The sequence below is a fragment of the Aphidius gifuensis genome, linkage group LG4 (assembly GCF_014905175.1).
Source record: "Aphidius gifuensis isolate YNYX2018 linkage group LG4, ASM1490517v1, whole genome shotgun sequence".
Taxonomy (NCBI): Eukaryota; Metazoa; Arthropoda; class Insecta; order Hymenoptera; family Braconidae; genus Aphidius; species Aphidius gifuensis.
In genome coordinates this window covers 13884146-13903878 of record NC_057791.1, presented here as the reverse complement: position 1 = coordinate 13903878, position 19733 = coordinate 13884146, and the positions used below count along the sequence as shown (strand labels likewise).

The 19733-nt window shown below is 26.4% G+C and overlaps 1 protein-coding gene across 1 annotated transcript; it reads right to left on the bottom strand.

The window, feature by feature from the left end:
• Positions 1-599: 599 nt before the first annotated feature.
• LOC122855113 (hemicentin-1-like) lies at positions 600-18974 on the bottom strand. The gene is made up of 6 exons (XM_044156275.1): positions 17937-18974; positions 5925-8606; positions 5659-5827; positions 3996-4174; positions 3611-3883; positions 600-3360 (listed from the first exon to the last, which is right to left on the bottom strand). Exons 1-6 carry the CDS (start codon positions 18004-18006, stop codon positions 3200-3202), a joined length of 3534 nt encoding a protein of 1177 aa, XP_044012210.1. The 5' UTR covers positions 18007-18974; the 3' UTR covers positions 600-3199.
• Between the last annotated feature and the right edge of the window lie 759 nt (positions 18975-19733).

Genomic DNA, 19733 nt, shown 5'->3' with positions numbered 1-19733 from the left:
GAGAGTGGAACGAGAATACGATTCAATTTGTTATTATTATTTTTTTTTAAATTTAATAAATCTTGCTTGTGCTAATTTAAAAGACTCGACATTTATTTGAAGCACAAACAATTTTCTTCTATTTTTTTTATTTATAATATATATATTTATTATTCATATATATTTTATAACTATTATTATTATTTTTTTTCTTATTTATTTTTATAATAAAAGCTATAATTTTATTTTTTATATTCATAATAATCACGTCACATTGATAAATATAACTTTTAGATCATTATCATTTTCACTGGTTAAATCACAATCATTCATATAATTATTTCTCACGATATAAAAGTATAAAATACATTGATAAATTTACTTGACATGGCATTAATTAATTTTCTTTTTTTTTTTGCGTTTATTAATGTCGAATGAAATCGATATTTACTAAATAAATAAAATGATGATTTTAATTTTATTCATAAATAATTATTTATTTATTTTTGGTATTTTAAATTGAATTGAATGACGATAAAAATTTCAATTATTTTTTGTATAATTTATTGTTGACAGAATTTCAAGTCGATGCAGTTGTCGATTTTCATTTTTGTAACACGTTTTTGTTTTTTTTTTTTTTTTTCAAGACATACCAAAGTTACATTACTCTTGTTACTTTTTTATTTATACAATATATATTCTGTCTCAAGTTCGAATAGTTTTGTAGAACAGCGCTTTTGTTTTAAAGTTGATATTCAAAGCACGTTGCTTGTAGCTTTTCTACCTTTACTAAACATTCAACTCCCACAATTTAAAATATAAACACTTTGACTTGCTGTTTTGTGTTGCACTTGTGTCAATAATAAGCATTTAAGAAAATTCAACATTGCAAGGGTGATGAGAAGGAGGTTATTACCTTGTTATTCTCGTAGTTTGATGATACCAAATACCTAAGGTATGTAAATATCAAAAATATTTTAAACACGTCAACCATAAACTTTACTAATCAGTTAAACTCGAAATTAACTGTATAACTATAAGTTTAAATTATGCAAACTAAATGAAAAAAAAAAAAAAAAAAAGTATTTTAAATTAAAAAAAATATAATTCAAGTTTTTTTAATTTAAAATACTCGGTTTTTAAATGGACTATCTTTAGCTCAGTAGTAAATGCTCGATTTCATTTGACGAATAACTTATTCTCGTGCCAGACGTATACATTTTTTAGTTTCAGTGAATAAAAACTTTGTCATTCATATATATATTTCATTTATTTTTTTTTCTTTTTTTCTTTCATATTTCTTCAAAAATACATTAAGTATGTCGACTCTGCCGTGGCAGTTTTTTTTTCTTACGTGAATTTTTTTTCTTAATTCTTTATTAAGTAGTTCATACTATCTATAGTTTTTATTTTATTTTTATTTTTTGTTCTTTTGAGTTTGTTTGTTTCACTTTATTTATTTTTTTTTTCTGCACTCTATATTTTGTTTTATATGGCTTCTTGTGGCATCATCAGCTTTAATGTTCCGGTGATTTATCATTCATCCCAAGTCTCGATACAATAATTATTATTTTAAAAAATCTGTACAAATAAATTGATTTTTTTTTTTTTTTATATATTCACTCTTTCACTGTACAATAATACACATTCATACATAAAAAAAATTTGCACATTTTTATTCATTCTGTTGAACAAGATGAAGAAAAAAAAAAAATTTGTCTAAAAACACTAAACAAATAAAAATAATTAAAAAAATAATAATAAAAAAAATACACTATATTGCTTTAACAAGTCAAAATTAAAAAAAAGTTAAAAAGTGTCTTCAAATTAATTATTTTTTTCGTTTTATTAAGTTAATTATTAAAAATGAAATTTAAAATTTTTATATAATAAAATTAATAAGAGATAATCACAATTCTCACAATTGTTCTGAGAGTATTATCACACGTAATGTTTGTATGTTGTCATTGTGAAGTAATTTATTTGATGCTTTAAATGAGACTCTTGCCTCCTCAGAACTTTCAATGGCAGTATGTTCACATCCTTCAGCTTCGGCTCTTTCACCCCTTGGTATATTTTTATTATCATCATTATCATTACCATTATTATCACAATTTACAACTTTGGATCCATGTGCTTCAATGACATCTGGTATTGACGATGTTTGTATTATTTTTTTATTATCATTTATTGACTTTGGACTGTATTTACTAAGGCAATCAGGTGATTGTTTTTGTTTATCTATAATATCATCACAATTATTTGACAATGTTACTTTAGATGATGATGATGATGATGATGATGATAAATTATTGCCTGTACTTTTTGTATAAGTTGCCCCTGTTAAATCAACATATGATGACTGTCTTGAATTATTACCAATTGTATCAATTGGTAAATATTTTGTTGATATATTTTTATATTTAATATCATCAATATCCATTAAATTTTTATTATTACAATCAAATTTTTTAATTGTTTGTTGTCCATGATTATGATTATGATTATTATGTTGTTGTTGATGATGATGATGATGAATAAAATTATTTGTTTGTTCTGTTAATAATTTTTGTTGTTTTTGAATTGATAAATTTGGTGATAATGTTATTGTATTTTGATATTGTTTATTATCAATTTTATTATTATTATCAATTTCAGCACCAGTTAAATGACGTTCAATAATTGATCTTGTTAAACGTAAATTATCACTATTACAACGTGTTAATTTATTTAATTCTGGACTTTGTGAATATATATGATCAGGCACTTCTGGTACAGCTTCAAGTTGACACATACGATCAATTAAATGTGTTGTTGGACGTGTTGATCTTTGTGGTTCTGGTTCTGGTATTTCAAGTAAACCAGATTTATCAACACGTCTAACTGATGTTGATAAATCAAAATCATGTTGTTGTTGTTGTTTTATTAATTGTGGTCTTTTACGCATTGGTAATGTACCGTAATAATGATTTTGTGGATGATTTGATGGCGATGTTGATGATGGTGATGATAATGATGTTAATGATGATGATGATTGTGGTAATAATAATGTTGATGTTGTTGTTTGTGGTAATGATGATGGTGGTGGTGGTGATAACGATGATCCAGCATCAGTTGGATTTTCAATAACAATTTCCATATGATGATGATGGAAAGGGGGGGCCTGCTGCTAGAGCCAAGTTGTATGCGATTTACCGGCTCGCGAACCGGTTGGTTGATCTCAGACAATTATTTCTCTTATTATTCTTGGACGTCGGTTATTTGGTGTTGAATAACCAGATTCAAGACTTTCATCATACGATAAACTAACTTGTTGTGGTGGTTTAACATCCTCATCATATGCCTCTCTGTATGGTAGTCCTGACACGTCGTATTGTGAATCTGTTTTTAATAAAATAACAAAAATTAAAAAAAAAACATTTTTATGACCAGTCGTTAGTATAATAAAATAATAAAATTGAAATAAATGTTTTGTTAGAAATATAAAAATAAAAAAATTCTTTTGTTTTTATGTCTTTGATATAATGGGAATTGTTGAAAAACATGATTTGAATTGAAATTACTTTATTGTAGTTTTAGGACATTGAATTTTATTTTTATTTACTTTATATTTAATTTTATTTATACTGACCTATTGGATTCTGGGATTTAACAACAGTTGCAAAAGGCTCAGGGCAAAATTGTTGACGGCTCAAGTTGTGGCTTTCACGATAATCCTCACGTTGTGGTAGATAATGCTGGTGGGCTGGATAATCTGATTCTGGAACATATCCACCAAGATCATACTGTGGATTTACACCGTTTGGTGGTGCTTGTTTCATTTGCCAAATTGAATCTTGTGAGTTAACTGAACCACCATTGTTTGAATTTGAATAGCTATTGTCAAGATATCCCATATTGACACCTATTAAATTACAAATTACAAAGAAAATTAATTTTAAATAACATGATCAATATACTGTAGCTCATTATAATACATTTTTTTATTTTATTATTAATATTGTTGATAATTTTACCATTAATATTGTGAGGTGCTTGATGATGATATCCATATCCTGTTTGTGCATAGGCTGGTGTTTTAGCATCTTCCATTGCAAGTGCATGATCCATGCTGTGTTCCATTGCTTTGTTCTCTGAGTATGGTGGTGGTGCTTGATTTTGTTGTCCATTTCCAGTTACTAAACTTGGACGTACTCTGCATGACAAAATAAAAGAAAAATAATAAATAAATAAATTAAAATGTTTGTCACTTGAGTAGATGTAAATAATACTAAAAAATACATGAATAAGAAGGAACGCCTTGAATATCTAACAAGTACTTTTTTTTTTATTTTTTTTAACAAAAAATAACGAATCTATTCAACGACTATTTGAAAACTCAAGTATCTGTATTCATCGAGTGTACACAAAATTTGTAAATTTGTAAATTTAAATTGAGATAGTTTGTATAAAAAAGAAAAAAAAAAAATAAATAATAATAACATATAATAAGATAAAAAAATTGAATTGGATTAAAAGAAATGAAATGTATACGGTGGTATAAACTTGAGTATCTTGCATCAGCAACTAACGATATTTTGAAAAGATGAAATCTTACAAATGAACGTAGTGAATGATAAAAAAATAAAATCAAAATATATATTCATATGTGTTGTATATAAAAATAAAAAGATTGTTTCTTTGTTTGAAATTTAATCGTACTTCGCTGCTTCTATACAAAGAAGTTTATATGGTACTTGTGGTGATACAAATTATCATAAAAATACAAAAGAGAATTTCAAAACAAGTACTCGTAAATTGGTTTAGTCAAAGTAAATTTTTCTACAATTTATTATTATTTTCACAAACCAATATTCCACGTGATCATAAAAATTCAATTGTAAGAAATAAAAAAAAAAAAAAAAAAACATTTTTTTAAAATACAATAAAATAAAAATTGATACTTTTGAAAAAACAATCAAGAAAATGAGAACATTAAGGGTGAAAAATAAAGTAAAAAAAAAAAAAAATTTACATTGCAAACTTTTTATTTTTTCTTTACTTCTCTGTAGTTATAGAACAATGTGTATGTTATTATTATCGATTTATTGAAAGTTTCATACCACCTGTGGCAAAGTAAGCAATATCGATAATAACAAGCCACAAAGAAAATATATCTGTTATTTAAAATAAGTTAAAAGGAATATAATTCTTAGAAAATATTTATTTATATTTATATATTATTTTTTTTTACTATCAGGAAATAATTTACAAATCTTGAGATTATCAGTATTTTGTATTAACCAAACCGTATATATTGAAGCTTATGATTTTTTTTTATTCGAAGAAAAAAAATAAGAATGTGCAAGTTGCTGCAACTAACTCGAGAAGCGAGACGACATCATCTAGCTTGTGTCGTACTTTTTTTTTCTCCATCAAGTCGTAGAGATTTTCATTTCACGCTTTACGAGCGGCACACGATGGTTCGGTTGAGCCGAAGAAAATAGGGTTAAAAAATAAAAAAAAGTGTGAAGTAAAGAAAAAAATACATATTGAAAAAAAAAAAAGGATAAGCTCTTGATATAATATAAATTTTTTTGCTGTTATAAATTTCTTATTATGATGACATTTGTTTTTTTTTTTTTTTTATTCCCCTATTTTTTTGATGATTCAAATGAATATATATATGTATCAACTTACGCATTGGAGTCCATTTCATAGTCTTTTGCTTTGGCAGCATTTTTTTTTTGACATCGACAGAATACTAGTGTCAATATTAAGAATAAAAGAAGTACTGTTGCACAGACGACCATAACAATGAGAGTCGGTGTTGTCAAAGCTCCAGTTTGTGCAATATACGATGGTCCAACTGAAGAAATAAAAATAAAAAAAGTATTAATAAAAAATTTTGTTCAAAGAAAAAATAATGAAAAAATAAAGAATAATAAAAAATAAAAAAAACTTACTTTCAGCTTCAAGCCATTCACCACATTTTTGACTATTTTTAGAAAGACAAAGTCTAACTCTAAATCTTAATTTTCCATTTGATAATTCTGAATCAGGTATACTATTTTCAATTTGTGTTGGTGCACTACCAATTTCCCATACAATTGGTGAATCCCATTTACCATTACTATTATCATATAATTTTTCAATCCATGCTGATAATGTTAAACATGTTGGTCCAACTTTAATTGTTAACATACCACTTTCTGGATCATAATTAACACGTTGTGGTGATGGAATTTTAGCAACTTCTGTTGAGAATTTTTTACCATCAGAATAATCAGATGAATTTTTAGTATTAACAGCTTTAACTTTGAATTCATATGTTTGTAATTGTTCAAGATTTGTTATATTACAAGGATTTGATTGATGACATTCATTAAATTCAACCCATTCATTTGCTGGTGTACGTGGTGGTGCACAATCTGGTGATATTTGTTCATCACTATTTGCAATACGTCTATATGATACATAATATTTTGTTATTTTAACACCACCATCAAAACCATCTTTCCATGATAATGTAACATATGTTGGTCCTTTTTCAATAACTTCTAAATCACTTGGTTTTTCTGGTGCTCCTTTTTCTTGTAATGTTATTATTGATACAATATTACCTTGTGCATTTGCAGCACGACAATTATATTCACCATAATCAGAATTTTTAATATTTGATATACGTAATATTGATGTATAAATATCATCATTTTCACTTGTTGTACCAATTTCATAATGTCCATCACTTGATGAACCTTGTAAATGTACAGCATTATCACCTAAACTCCATTGAAATTCTGGTTTTGGCCATGCTTGTACTTTACATGTAACTTCAGCAATATCATGAAGTTGATATGCAACTTTTGAATGGCTATGTAATATTATTGGTGGATGTTCAACTTTAAGCATCATTTGTGATTCAATTTTTTTAACTTCATTTGAAAATACACATGTATATTTACCACGATCATTTGCAATAATTTTATCTGTTTGTGGACGTGCATGACCAAGAAAACTTAATGTTGAATTAACAGTTATAACATTACCATGACCAGCTGATGGTATTGTACTAACTTTATAAAGACTTTCATCAGCAGTTAGCTCCATATCATCTTTTAACCAGTGTACTTCTGGCATTGGTTTACCTTGTGCAATACATGATACCATAAATGATGATTCACCAACTTTTCTTGTAACTTGTGGTTGTAATTTTGTTAATATTTTTGGTGCTTGATGTACAATAAGTCTAACAGATGCTGTTTCACCAGTACCAATTTCATTAATAGCATGACATTTATATGTACCATCACTACCAAGATGTACTGAATCAATGACAAATCTTTCACCAGATGTTTCAAGTGGTATTGGACCATCATCACCTTCTTTCCACCATTTATATTGTGGTTCTGGATAACCAGATGGATTTGCCATACATGCTAATATAACTTTTGTACCATCAATTGCAACTGGTGAATCTGGTGTTATTTTAGCAGCACCTGGTTTATGACGTACTAATATTGTAACAGTTGCTTCACCTTGATGTGTTCTAACTTCACTACCACTTGGATGTATTGAATTAACAGCTCTACATGTATATTTACCAGCATGATCAGATGTAACACGTGTTAATCTAAGTAATGGTCCATTTTCACGAAATTCTGGACGTCCTTCACGTATCCATTCAATTACTGTTGGTAATGGATTTGCTGTTACATTACAATGTACATTTATTGTATCTTCAACTTCAGCAACACGTACTTTATCACCTTCAATGATAACAGTTGGTGGATATAATACATCTAATTGTAATGATGATTCACCAGCTCTACCAATATTATTATCAGCTTCACAACGATATTTACCAGCATCTTGTAATGTAACATGTGGTATTGTATGATTAAATGATGTTGCAATAAAACTACCATCTCTTGTCCATTTAACACGATTTGCAATTGGTTTTGCATCAACCATACATTGTATTGTTGCTTTATCACCAACTTTTACTTTTAATGGATTTTCAGGACCAACTGATACACGTGGAAAATAATTAACATTTAATTTTGTTGTTGCATTTAATGTTTGTCCAGCAGACATTGCACGATTACGTACAATACATGTTAATTTTGCTGAATCATCATTTTTTGTTGGTTCTAAACTTAAAATTGGACCATTGTGTAATATTTTATATGAATTTTCACGATACCATTTTATTTCTGGTTCTGGACTACCACCGTATGTATTACATTGTAATTCCATACGTTTACCTTCTGTTGCTGATGGTGATGATGGTGTTATTGTTGGTACACCAGGTGGACGTAGTACAGTTAATGTTACATTTTTATGATATAAATTAACACCACTACCACTAACTTTAACACGACACTCGTATTTACCATTGTTACGTTCATATGATACATCACGTATTTCAAGATCATAACGTCCTTCAATTAAATTCATGTCAACACGATAATTTGGTGATAATGATTTGTCATCAATTGCTGCATTGTCATGTACATTATTTGTATGGGTTAACCAAAAACATGTTGCATTTTCATGTACTGGTGGAAAACGACACTGTAATAATACTGTTGAACCTTCGTGTGTATCAACTTGTGTCTCTTCAGCTGCTTGTACTCGTGTTAATGCTAAAACATAATAAAATTAAAAAATATTTATTAATTTTTTGTATTTAAATATTAATATGAAATATTATTATTTTGATGAAATCTTTGAATAAATTATTTTCATGATTAAATTTATGACTTGTAAATTAAAAAACCTTGCTTGTGTTATATAATAAATATATAGGTATAAAACTATACAAAAACAATAATTTGATATTTCTTTCGTGATGAAAATCACTGAGATCGTTTGGAGTAAACGACAATTCAAATTAACTGTTTATTGCCGGTCTCGAATCATGCGGCCAACTCCTTGACACGCAAGCTTGCATTTTATCGCACATGAGGCTAGCATAAAGTGAATAATTCTAAATCCCAAAACATTCAAGTTTATTATTAAGTCAGTCTGTCAAAGTTGAGTAAAAATTTCAGCCAAAAAAAAAAAAAAAAAAAAACAAACAGCACAGGTAAATAATTTTAAACAAAACCAAGTGCAATATTATTGAAAGTTGTCAAATTTTTTATTGTTTTGTAATAGATTATTAAAGTTGTATAGATTTTTTCTTTCAGAGATTAAACACATATTAGTGGAATAAAAAATTATTAAAATACATTTTTTCTTTGTATAAAAAAATTAATGTGTCCGTCAAATTTACTGACGAAATTTTTCAGTTATAATTTTCATTTTATATATTTTTACACCGATAAATATAAAATAAATATTTTTTCTCGAGCGAATTAGTTTTCATCAAACAATAAATATCAACAGTTTCATTAAAAATAATTTTTTCAACGTTGAATAATCTGTCATTGATGCAAATTGTCTTCAATAAATCAAACTCTATTTTGACTAGTTCAAGTTTCTTACAAGTCGTGATCATTAGTGAGTGATAATAATAAATATAAAATCAAACAATGAAAAAAAAAATTTTAAATTCACTTGATGGATAAGAGAAAGTGACTCCTGGGATATTTTTGTATATAATATTGGATTTGTGATAAGATCCCCAGCGAGGTAAGATGAGAACGTGCTTCATAACAACAAGATGACATCGACGACATGATTATCGTGTCTATGTCTCATGGGGTTCAAATAATAAAATAGAACGCGTTTTATGATGAAGCAAATAAAAACTACGTTGTCGCCGAGGTGGAAGACCCGTTGGCGATGTTATTTTTATTTTTTTTTATTTATATTTTTTTTTTATATATTATTTATTATTATTCGATGAGAATCGTAGGTACCGTATGACCTTTGTGTGTGCGTATGCGTGTTTACTTGGACCAGTGGAGTATTAAGTAACTGATTGCTATCGTATATATATTTTTTATTATCAAAATAATATTGTGTTAGTGTATAGATGTGATATGTGTGATATGTGCAATTGTATTGGTGTGTATAGTCATCAAGAATCCCAGGTGAAAATGGGTCGACATTGGGTCATGTAACGGTCGAACGAGAACGAGGTGACGTTCTGTTGACTTGATCAAGTACTCATATTGCTGTTGTTGTTATTTGCAACAAACTGAGAAGGTAAATAAAATATATAAATTATTTTTACGTTCTTTTTTTTTATATTCATTTATTTTTTTTTTTATCAAGTTTAAAGTGTCTTTTCCTGTCGCACTAAACTACATGCTTTCTATGCAGTTGTATTTTTGTGCTCATGGCATGAATCGGAAGTTCTTAAATCGAAAAAAATAACAACAAAAAAAATTAAATAATAATCATAATCTTGAAATTGTGTTCTAAGCAATTTATTGCATCACTGACCTTTCTGATAAAAAACCTTACAGTATATTGATTTGTTTTTTTTTTTTTTTTGTTTTTTCATTTAAGTTACTTTATTTTTGAGGACAATATATATATATATATTTTTATTAAACTTGGATAAAATGAAAATTCAATAATATTATTTGTATTAAAAAAAAAATTTGTTGGATAAAAATTGGAAAAAGTTTTAATAATCACTAGATCATATGATGAATAATAAAAATGAAAAAAAAAAAAATCCAATACTGCTGAATAAATAATAATACTGATAATAATATTCATAAGGAAAAACTTGTTTCTTGTTTTTAATGAATATATATATATATTTTGTCTCTTGATACTTTTAATGATATGGAAAAATAAAAAATGAATAAAAAAAAATTCTCAGCAGCAGCAGCTGGTGATTCAACTAAGCGGATGTTCATGTAACAAAAAAAAAAAAATTACCAATAAAATGAAAAAAGATGTGAGAAAGTTTTTTTTTAAATTTTTGTAACTTATTTTCAATTTTTTCTTATTTCTAAGTAAATAAAATGGTCAAGGGCAAATTTCTCCAGCCTCAGGATATCTAATCATTGTAATCTCATTCGTGGAGAAAAAAATAAGAAAAATTATTATCCAAAAAATTCCTATTGGCTAAGTTCGGTGAACCGTTTTGCCTCCAAGCAAGTCTGTATATACTTCCTCTTTTCGTAAAATATTATCAAGAACGTGTTGGTATGTAACAACATATTCAAGAAGTTAAAGCGGCACAAATTTAAAAAAAACATTGCTAGTAACACTTTACTCCAAAACGATACCAAGTATATATATATAAGAAAAAGAGACATAACATAAAAATCAAAGAAAAAAAAAGCAATAAGTCTAAAGAAATTGAGTCTCGTGCCTTTAAGGTAAAAAATCATCCTCGTCATTATCTTTAAAAAAAATGCTTCGCCTCATTGGAGTACCGTAACGCCCAAAAGAAGAAAAATAAAAGGAAATAATCATAAAAGAACAATGCAAGAGGAAAAAAAAAAAAAAAAGCAATTCTAGTTTTTTTTTTTTTCATATATATTTAAACATCGATGATGTGATGCAGTCCTTTATTAGAAACAGAAATAAAACGAACAAGGGATGAGAAGCAAAAAAAAAACTAAATAATAATAGTAAAAATAAAAAAGAGTAATTCATTCGTGTCTATAAGTCGTCCACGTCAGTAAACTCGTTCTTATATATACGAACGCTGGAGTATGCCATTTGCGTACAGCAGCGTTTCTATTCACATTGGTATTTATGAGTTGGGAAAGAGGGAGTCAAGTTGAGGAAGGGGTTAAAGTAAAGGTATATACAGAATATATGTATGCAGTATTAAGTAAATTTTTTTTTGTATGTATATATATGTATAAACAGGTATGTGTGTTGTTGCGGACGCTGGCGGTCGTTGAATCGTCGTTGGCGTGCCAAGCACCAGGTCGAGTATACTCTCGTGTACTAAAACTTGGAGACCGCATTCTCTCTTCAGATGCTCAGTGTCTCTTTACTTGTTGGCCTTTATTTCTCAGTAACTCACAACTCTTTTTACCTTTATCGACTTTTTATTATTATTATTTTTTAAACACCATATTATAGTCAACAGCAGTTATTGATTAAACCAAATTTACCTTTGTCTAAATATTTTCATGTACTATTTTTCCGTAATTTCTACGTAATTGAGATTTCTGGAAAAATTTCATAAAATGCTTTTGATAATTCTTCGTAAACAAAACTTCAACGGAAAACATGTTAATAAATCTAGATTTTTCTCCGAGTTTTCTTTGATAAAAAATATTTTAATTTACGGGGAAATATCGGAAAATCCGGGGATAACTTTTAGCTATATTCCTGATAAGTTTTCCAGTGAAAAAATTAGCTTTGAGTTTTGTATATTAAATTGAAAAATGAGTCTATTTAAAAATAGGAAAATTTTTCTTCTCCATTTAATAAAGTTGAATTTTAATCCAACTTTATTTATTGATAATTTTTTTAAAAACCAATTGAATTATTAACTGTCATATTTATAATTTATTTCATTAAAGTTATTTAAAAAAAAAAAAATCAAATAGTTTTCTTGACAGTTCTCTTTTCTCTCCGTATTTAGGTTTTTATTCGGAATTAAATATAAAACAATATAATACACAAGCATGAGTGTACGTGACCGGTACAATTTTAGGATTTACGTTGGAAAATGAATTTATCGTGGTACACCCATACTTGCATAAAGTTGATGACATTAAGGTGCATGTACATTGTTCCGGTATATAGTAAATTCACCAGATGTGTTGGGTTAAACCGATGGAGAAAGGTTTTTGGCTCTTTAACCAACAATTGTACTACCTTCTCTTTTTTCCTCTTGATTATTTTTATTATTATTATTATTATTATATTTATTTTTTTCTCTAGCCATTGTCACGGAAAAAGAGAAATTTCTTTAATGTCTTCTCCATTCAGGATGTGAGTGCTTTAAACAAAAAAAAAAAAAAACAATAATATTAAAAAATAACAGCAATACGATAAGAAAAAAAAATAGTTTTTCTTTACTTTTTTATTATTATGTTTTTTAAATTTTATGTTTTTTTTTTTTATTGAAAAGAACGCGGATGGATGCGATTTACCTTTTGTAGTTGAGTCTCTGAGAAAAGCATAGAGTCTTTGAATAAAAAATTGCCACGTTTACTGGTGAAGCACCGTATTCATTTGTTTTTCTTTGGGATAGAGAAGCATGTTAGTTTTTTTTATTTCTTTGTTATTTTTTATTTTATTAGATAGTTTGTATGTATGTGTGGATAATGTGTATAGTTTTTTTTTTTTATCTTGAAACATATTAGCACATATGTGTATGGACAGTTATATATATACACATGGATGTTGTTAGCACATACTGTATATATAGAGATAGAGTTAAGAGTGCTAAAGAAAAAGTTCAACAACTTTGTGTCTGTACAGTGGCAATATTCTTTTTTTTTTCCAACGGGACCTTTTAGCAAAACCCGAGACTCAATTCCATGTGAACAATGTATACTCATCCAAAAGGAGTCACTTATATAGTTTTCTGGCAAACTCATATATTTTACGTTGTTCATCGATATATAGTGTTTCATGTACGTGACTCAGTTAATGTTTTCTCTTATTTGGCTTTTTTCACTTTATCTTGGTCTTTAAAAAAAGAAATTTTTATGAGGAAATTCAAGGCGTTATTCACTGACCGATTGAATGACAAGCTGACTCATGATTATAACTTGCAACGACTCACCAAGTCACATGACTCGTTATATGCTTTCTAGCCTAAGGTTGAGCTGACTCAATTTTTTAATAATTTGATTCTGCATTCACAGGTAAACATATTTGTCTGATTCAAATATAAATGAAAAATTAACAATTTAAATTGAAAATACCTGTAAACCCTGGTAAAAATGATTTTCTCCGATATTTTTCCGTATTGCTCTGATTTTCTGGGAATTGCTTTACTCGAATTTTCTCCGCATAAAAATCGGAGAGAATCGAACAAAAATCGAAGAAAATCAGAGAAATCATTTTCACCAGGATACATACATGACAATATATTAATTATTGTTGACATTTTTTGCAAAAAAAATTATCAAATTTTAGTATTACCTAGAAATTTGTTTCGTGCGATTCTAATTGCCTTCAGCGAACGATTCTTGAAACTTTAAAAAATTTGTCTTAAAAATATAATTTAACAAGCAGTATATATGGAGAAAAAAAATTATTCCATGAAGAAATAGTTATTTTTTTAAATTACACATACGCTATCAAAATATATTTCTGTATTTTTTATTCTCTATATTTATTCAAGCCTTGAACGTGATGTTCAAACAGGTGTTTCTCGTATTTTTATAAAACAAATACATACATCTCCATACTTTTTTGTGATAAAACCTTTTTTTTTTTCGACGTTGACTTGGTGTACATAAGCAGAAAGATGAGTTAAAACTATGAAGACCGTAATTATATACACTAGAGATTGTTGATTTTTTATTTTTCAATGTCTTGAGTTTTTATCGTGTGAATATGTATTGCCAAGTTACTTTGGATTCTGATAAAAACCATGGAACGTGACGGTGCCAAGTGTCACATGGAATTTTATTTTTTTTTTGTCTTATTATTTACTCATTTTGTACATGAGAATATCCGTTAATATGCGTAGAGACTCCAATCATGATAAAAATAAAAATTTATTCACTGTAAACATTTTTTTTTTTTTCGTTAAAAGTTTTCATGCGTAACACACATATTCTCATGCTTTAATTTATTCTTCTCATATATATATATATATATATATATATATTTAAAAATAAAATAAATTTATATGATAATTTATATGTAGAGATTTTGAAATTAAAAGTTTTATAAAAACAAATTGACGATTTATTGAAATATATATATTTAAAATGAATTAAAAATATTGATATTAAATTTGTCAGCAAGTAATAAAATAAAAAATAATTTGATTCGATGATTTGTAATTTTTATTATTGTTCGATTAAAAAAATGCGGTCAGTGTTATTTTGTTTATTCTTGTAACAATAATGTTTATGCTTGACCGCTGTTTATATCAACGACGATAAACACAAACCACTATCATTGCTCGTTTTATTGTATGCACTTTGTGGCATGTAAGTATTTTCTATGTTTGTATGTTATAATAATAATTTAACAATAATAATGAGAGAACGTTGAGGAATTTTAAGATTCATGTGACCATATAATAACGAGGGGAAACAGAATATTAATTTAATAATTTATCATTGACATTATCAGTTGGACAGTGGTAATAAATTGACCATGAACCACTAAACATACTATTATTAATTCAACAGAGAACAAGCAATATTGTTCATTCACTGACAAAGTAATTGTTTTTATTTTTTAACTTTATATTTATATACTATGATTGTACTGTTTAAAAATTCACCCAACTAGTTATTGAGGGGTGATCAATTCGAAAAAAAATTACAGTCATAAAACAATCTCAAACAATTTCAATTATTGATTTCAAGTCTTGTTGAGATTTTAATTTATAAAAAAAAAAAATTAACCCAACTGATTTTAATAATTTAAATTCATTTAAAATTAAATTTCAGTCGAAGTTTTTACGAGTGAATCAACAATCGTAAATAAATTTTATTTTAAAATTGATACTAAAATTAATCGAATAAATATAAAAATATTAAATTCAATTGTTTATAATTTTAATATATAAACAGTTGTATAAAATATAAATTATATTGCAGAAAAAAAAAAAAAGTTATTTATCCGGTGAAAGTCTAAATTTTATTACTTTTACTTGATTTACAACGAGCACATTAATGAAACAATTTTATATATATTTATAAAAATATAATAATTGTAGTATTAATAAAAAAAAAAACTATATAGAATCAATAGTATCAGCTGTGTTTTTATAGCATTGAAAAAGATCAAATATAATATGTCAATAAATGTTTTAAAAATGACAATGTATCATATTACAAAATATAACCATCCATGATGTATTTTTTAATTTTTTTAATATTTATTATTTATACATGTTAATGCTGATATTAATCATATATAATATAATAATGTTTCAAAATTTAATGTTTATTTTTGTCTTGTAATGCCATTGATATCAGATATAAATATTACAAAAGAAAAATAAAATTTAAAAATTAATAAAACACTGTAGTTTCATTTTTTGTTATTAATTTTTTTAAATTTTTTCTTTTTTTTTTTTTTTAGAGTTTTAGGTTGACAAATGTGTATTTTCATCTTGATGGTAGAATATGATATTAGTGGATGTATGTGTATGTTGTTAATAGATGCTTTGTAGTCACCGTCTACTATGCTGACATAATTTCAGTGGCTCGTCTACTAATAATAGACACTACATGGACACTAAAGAACAAACTTAAGTGGTAAGTCGTTGTTGTTGATGGTTTTATAGTATAAATTTAAATTCATAAATAAACATAATGAAAATACTAAAAATTTAATTATAAAATATTTTTTTTTTATTAAATAATTCATTACATTTATAAAATAGAAAAATAGAAAATTTTGATGATAAAGAAAATTGGTATATTCATTTTTACAAAATTGGAGTATTATGATTTTTTAATAGTCCAACTACCAGCATATTTTATTTTATTATTAAAAAGAAAGACCGACAACAAATAGCCCTTGTCAATTATTAATAAATTTTTAACAATTACAATGATGATAATATAAAAAAAAAAAAAAATCAGATTGTTCCTTTTATAATTTTGATTATTATTGTCAAAGTTGTGAGAATATAATTCCCATTTGATTGTTAAATTTTTATTGAACAATAAATTGGTTAATAAATACCTTAAATTTGATTATTAAAGCATGATACTCTATTTTCATTTGCAAGTTTTCTTTATTTTACTTTTGTAATTTTTAGTTGAATGAGGTCGATAGAGTATAAAAAAAAAAAAAATGAAAAATAGAAATACTATTACTACTATAATATTTTCAAGTTAAAACGAGTTATTTGTCCAATGTAAAGTTTTTCTTTGTGTTTGTTGGGCGAGGTAACTGGTTTTTATTTTTTATTCAATGTATAGGTGAAAATAAAATTTCATTTGTGTGTTTGTGTGGATTTTAAAGTGTTTTTCAACGTCTCACTCGACAACTTTCACGACCTTGATTTAATACGAGATCGATGCCAACTCGATACTTTCAAGTTACTGTTGAAATTCAATTTTTTATTATATTTGAATTAACCATATGTCTGTTTGGCATTAAGATTTGTGTTTTTTAAATTATTAATTACTTTCGTTGAAAGAAAAGTTCATCAGTCAATTAATTTTACAACTAACTTGAAATAACTCGAATTTAATTTTTAAATAACTCAAATGTTAATTGAACTTTTCAAAGTTTAATATAAATCAGAAAATATTTATTTATAATTTTTTTTATTAATATTTAACTATTACTAATAATATTTAACTATTTTTTATGATTTTATATAACTTTAAGAAACTTTTCGTGATTTAAAAAAATTTGTTTTTTATAGAAATCACGATTTTTGAGACTTTGTAATTTTATAAACGGTAACGCTATTGGCACTCAATACGGGGGAATTTACGGGGACATTTATACAAGCTACGAGAAAATTTACGGTAAATATAGCCACCGTTGTATGTGTAGGACTGATTACATTGTGTGTGAAACCCGTAAATGTCCCCGTATTTCCCGTAAATTTTCCCGTATGAGTGCCTATAACGATTTCGTTTTATAAAACTCCGAAAATCGTGACACTTAAATTTCCATAAATAATAGTTCCGTGAATTTATTTAGTGTTTGATTACTTATTGAATATTAATTTATGTACATTAAAATAATTTTGTAGTTATTACGCTACATTAATATTTGAATGATACACTCGGGTCATTGATAACACCGTCGCTTATAATATTGACAAAAATATCACTTTACGGCTGACTAAATATTTACTTCATCATCCCCTTTTTTTATAACTGTTAATATTTTTGATGTTGTTTTAAAAATTATTTTTTCGTTTTTATTTCACTCACCAATGCACAAAAGCAGCATCAAATTTATCAATGAAAATTTCATGATCATAGGTGTCCTGTTCGTATCCATATTTTTGCAAATAATATTTATTTTTTTGTTATTTTTTTATCCACGTTTCAAATTTGTGGATTTTATTTAAAAATAAATAAAAGCCATTCACGATATATATCCAGTATTTTACTGAGGTTATCAATGCTTCACGTTTGATACACAATTTAAAAAAATATATATTTTTTTTTTAAATAATAACAAATTTCATCGAAATGTTAACATTGCTGTTTCACTTTTCACTCTTTGTAATTTATAAAAAAAAAAAAAAACTTATTATTTTATAATTGCTTGTGGTGATTTTAAAAATGCAACACAATATTTAAATCACATAAAATAACACGACATAAATCCATTAGAATTATTATTTCACAATTTAAACACATAAATAAATTATCAACATAAATAATTATGTTTTTTTTCTATAAACTTTTTAATATTCCAATTGCATTAAAATTATTTTCCTTTTTGTAAATATCATTTGTAGTCTTTAGTTTGTTAAAATAATATTTAACGAAACTAAAGATTTATTTAAAAAAAACAATAACAATAAATTCACTTTCACAATATTAGTAAAACTGTAAATTAAATTTTCACAAATTTTTTTTTATTGTTCAAAATAAAATTTCTAATTTAAATAATATAAATTAGAAAAATAATTTAATCACTATCACTATGCGTCCAAGAATACTATTAAAATATTGAAATCATAATATTAATTGTTTTAAAACTTGGCGCGTAAAGTATATTGTTGCATTTTTTAATGAGATATATATTTGAAAAATTATTTCAAGTAGCGCGCATTTCAACTGTCGCACAGCAACTGAGCGTCCCAACGCGTAGCACCAGTGAAAACCCCCACCGTATAATTTTACAATTCTTTATTTTTTTCTCTGTTGCGCACATCGATGTCCCGTTTCCTCGCAGCAATTCTCTTTCTCTATTTTATATTTTTTCTATTCGCTATACCGTGCTGAACTACAGTACTATACTATATGTAGTAACCACCAGCGAGAAGACGGAGAATGCGTGCCCCGTAAAAAAGGGAGTAAAAATAAGAGAGAGAATATAACGAAAAGAACACGTTTTCATTGCTCATGTAGAGGGAGAAATAATATGCGTCTGCGCCCCGAGAGAGTATCTTTCTTTTTTTATCATGTTTCAGAGTATATGTAAAGAACAGGATGCAAGAGTAGGAGAAGAATAAAAAAAAATATATTATACAAAGAAAAAAATAAATGAAAAAAAAAAGAAGGAATGACGGTTTGAATACCCCTGATGTGCCCCCAAGTGGCAGGTGGTTCATTCCCTTGGTTCTCATTTTTTTCTTTTCCTTTTTTTTTTTTTATTCAGGGCCTAGTGCCAGGGCCCAGACATGAAATAATTTTTTCTAGACCTGGACCACCGACTAATTATTTTCCTGGCTTTGTATTTTCTCATTTTTTTTTTTAAATTCATGGAAAATCATACAAGTTGATATAATTTATTTTACTTAATTTTTTTTATTAAATTATATCAACTGACTGCTAAAAATTAAATTTTTAACAATTCTTTTATGATGATAATAATGAAATATGTTTAATTAACGAAAATTTGTTAAATAGATATTTTAATGAATAATTAATTTGATAATATGTTTCAATGAAAATTAAATTTATTATTGTAAATTATTATAATGAGATAAATAAATTTTGGAGTAATGTAAATTCAAAGTTTTGAGAACTCAGGTAAATTATATATGCTGATAC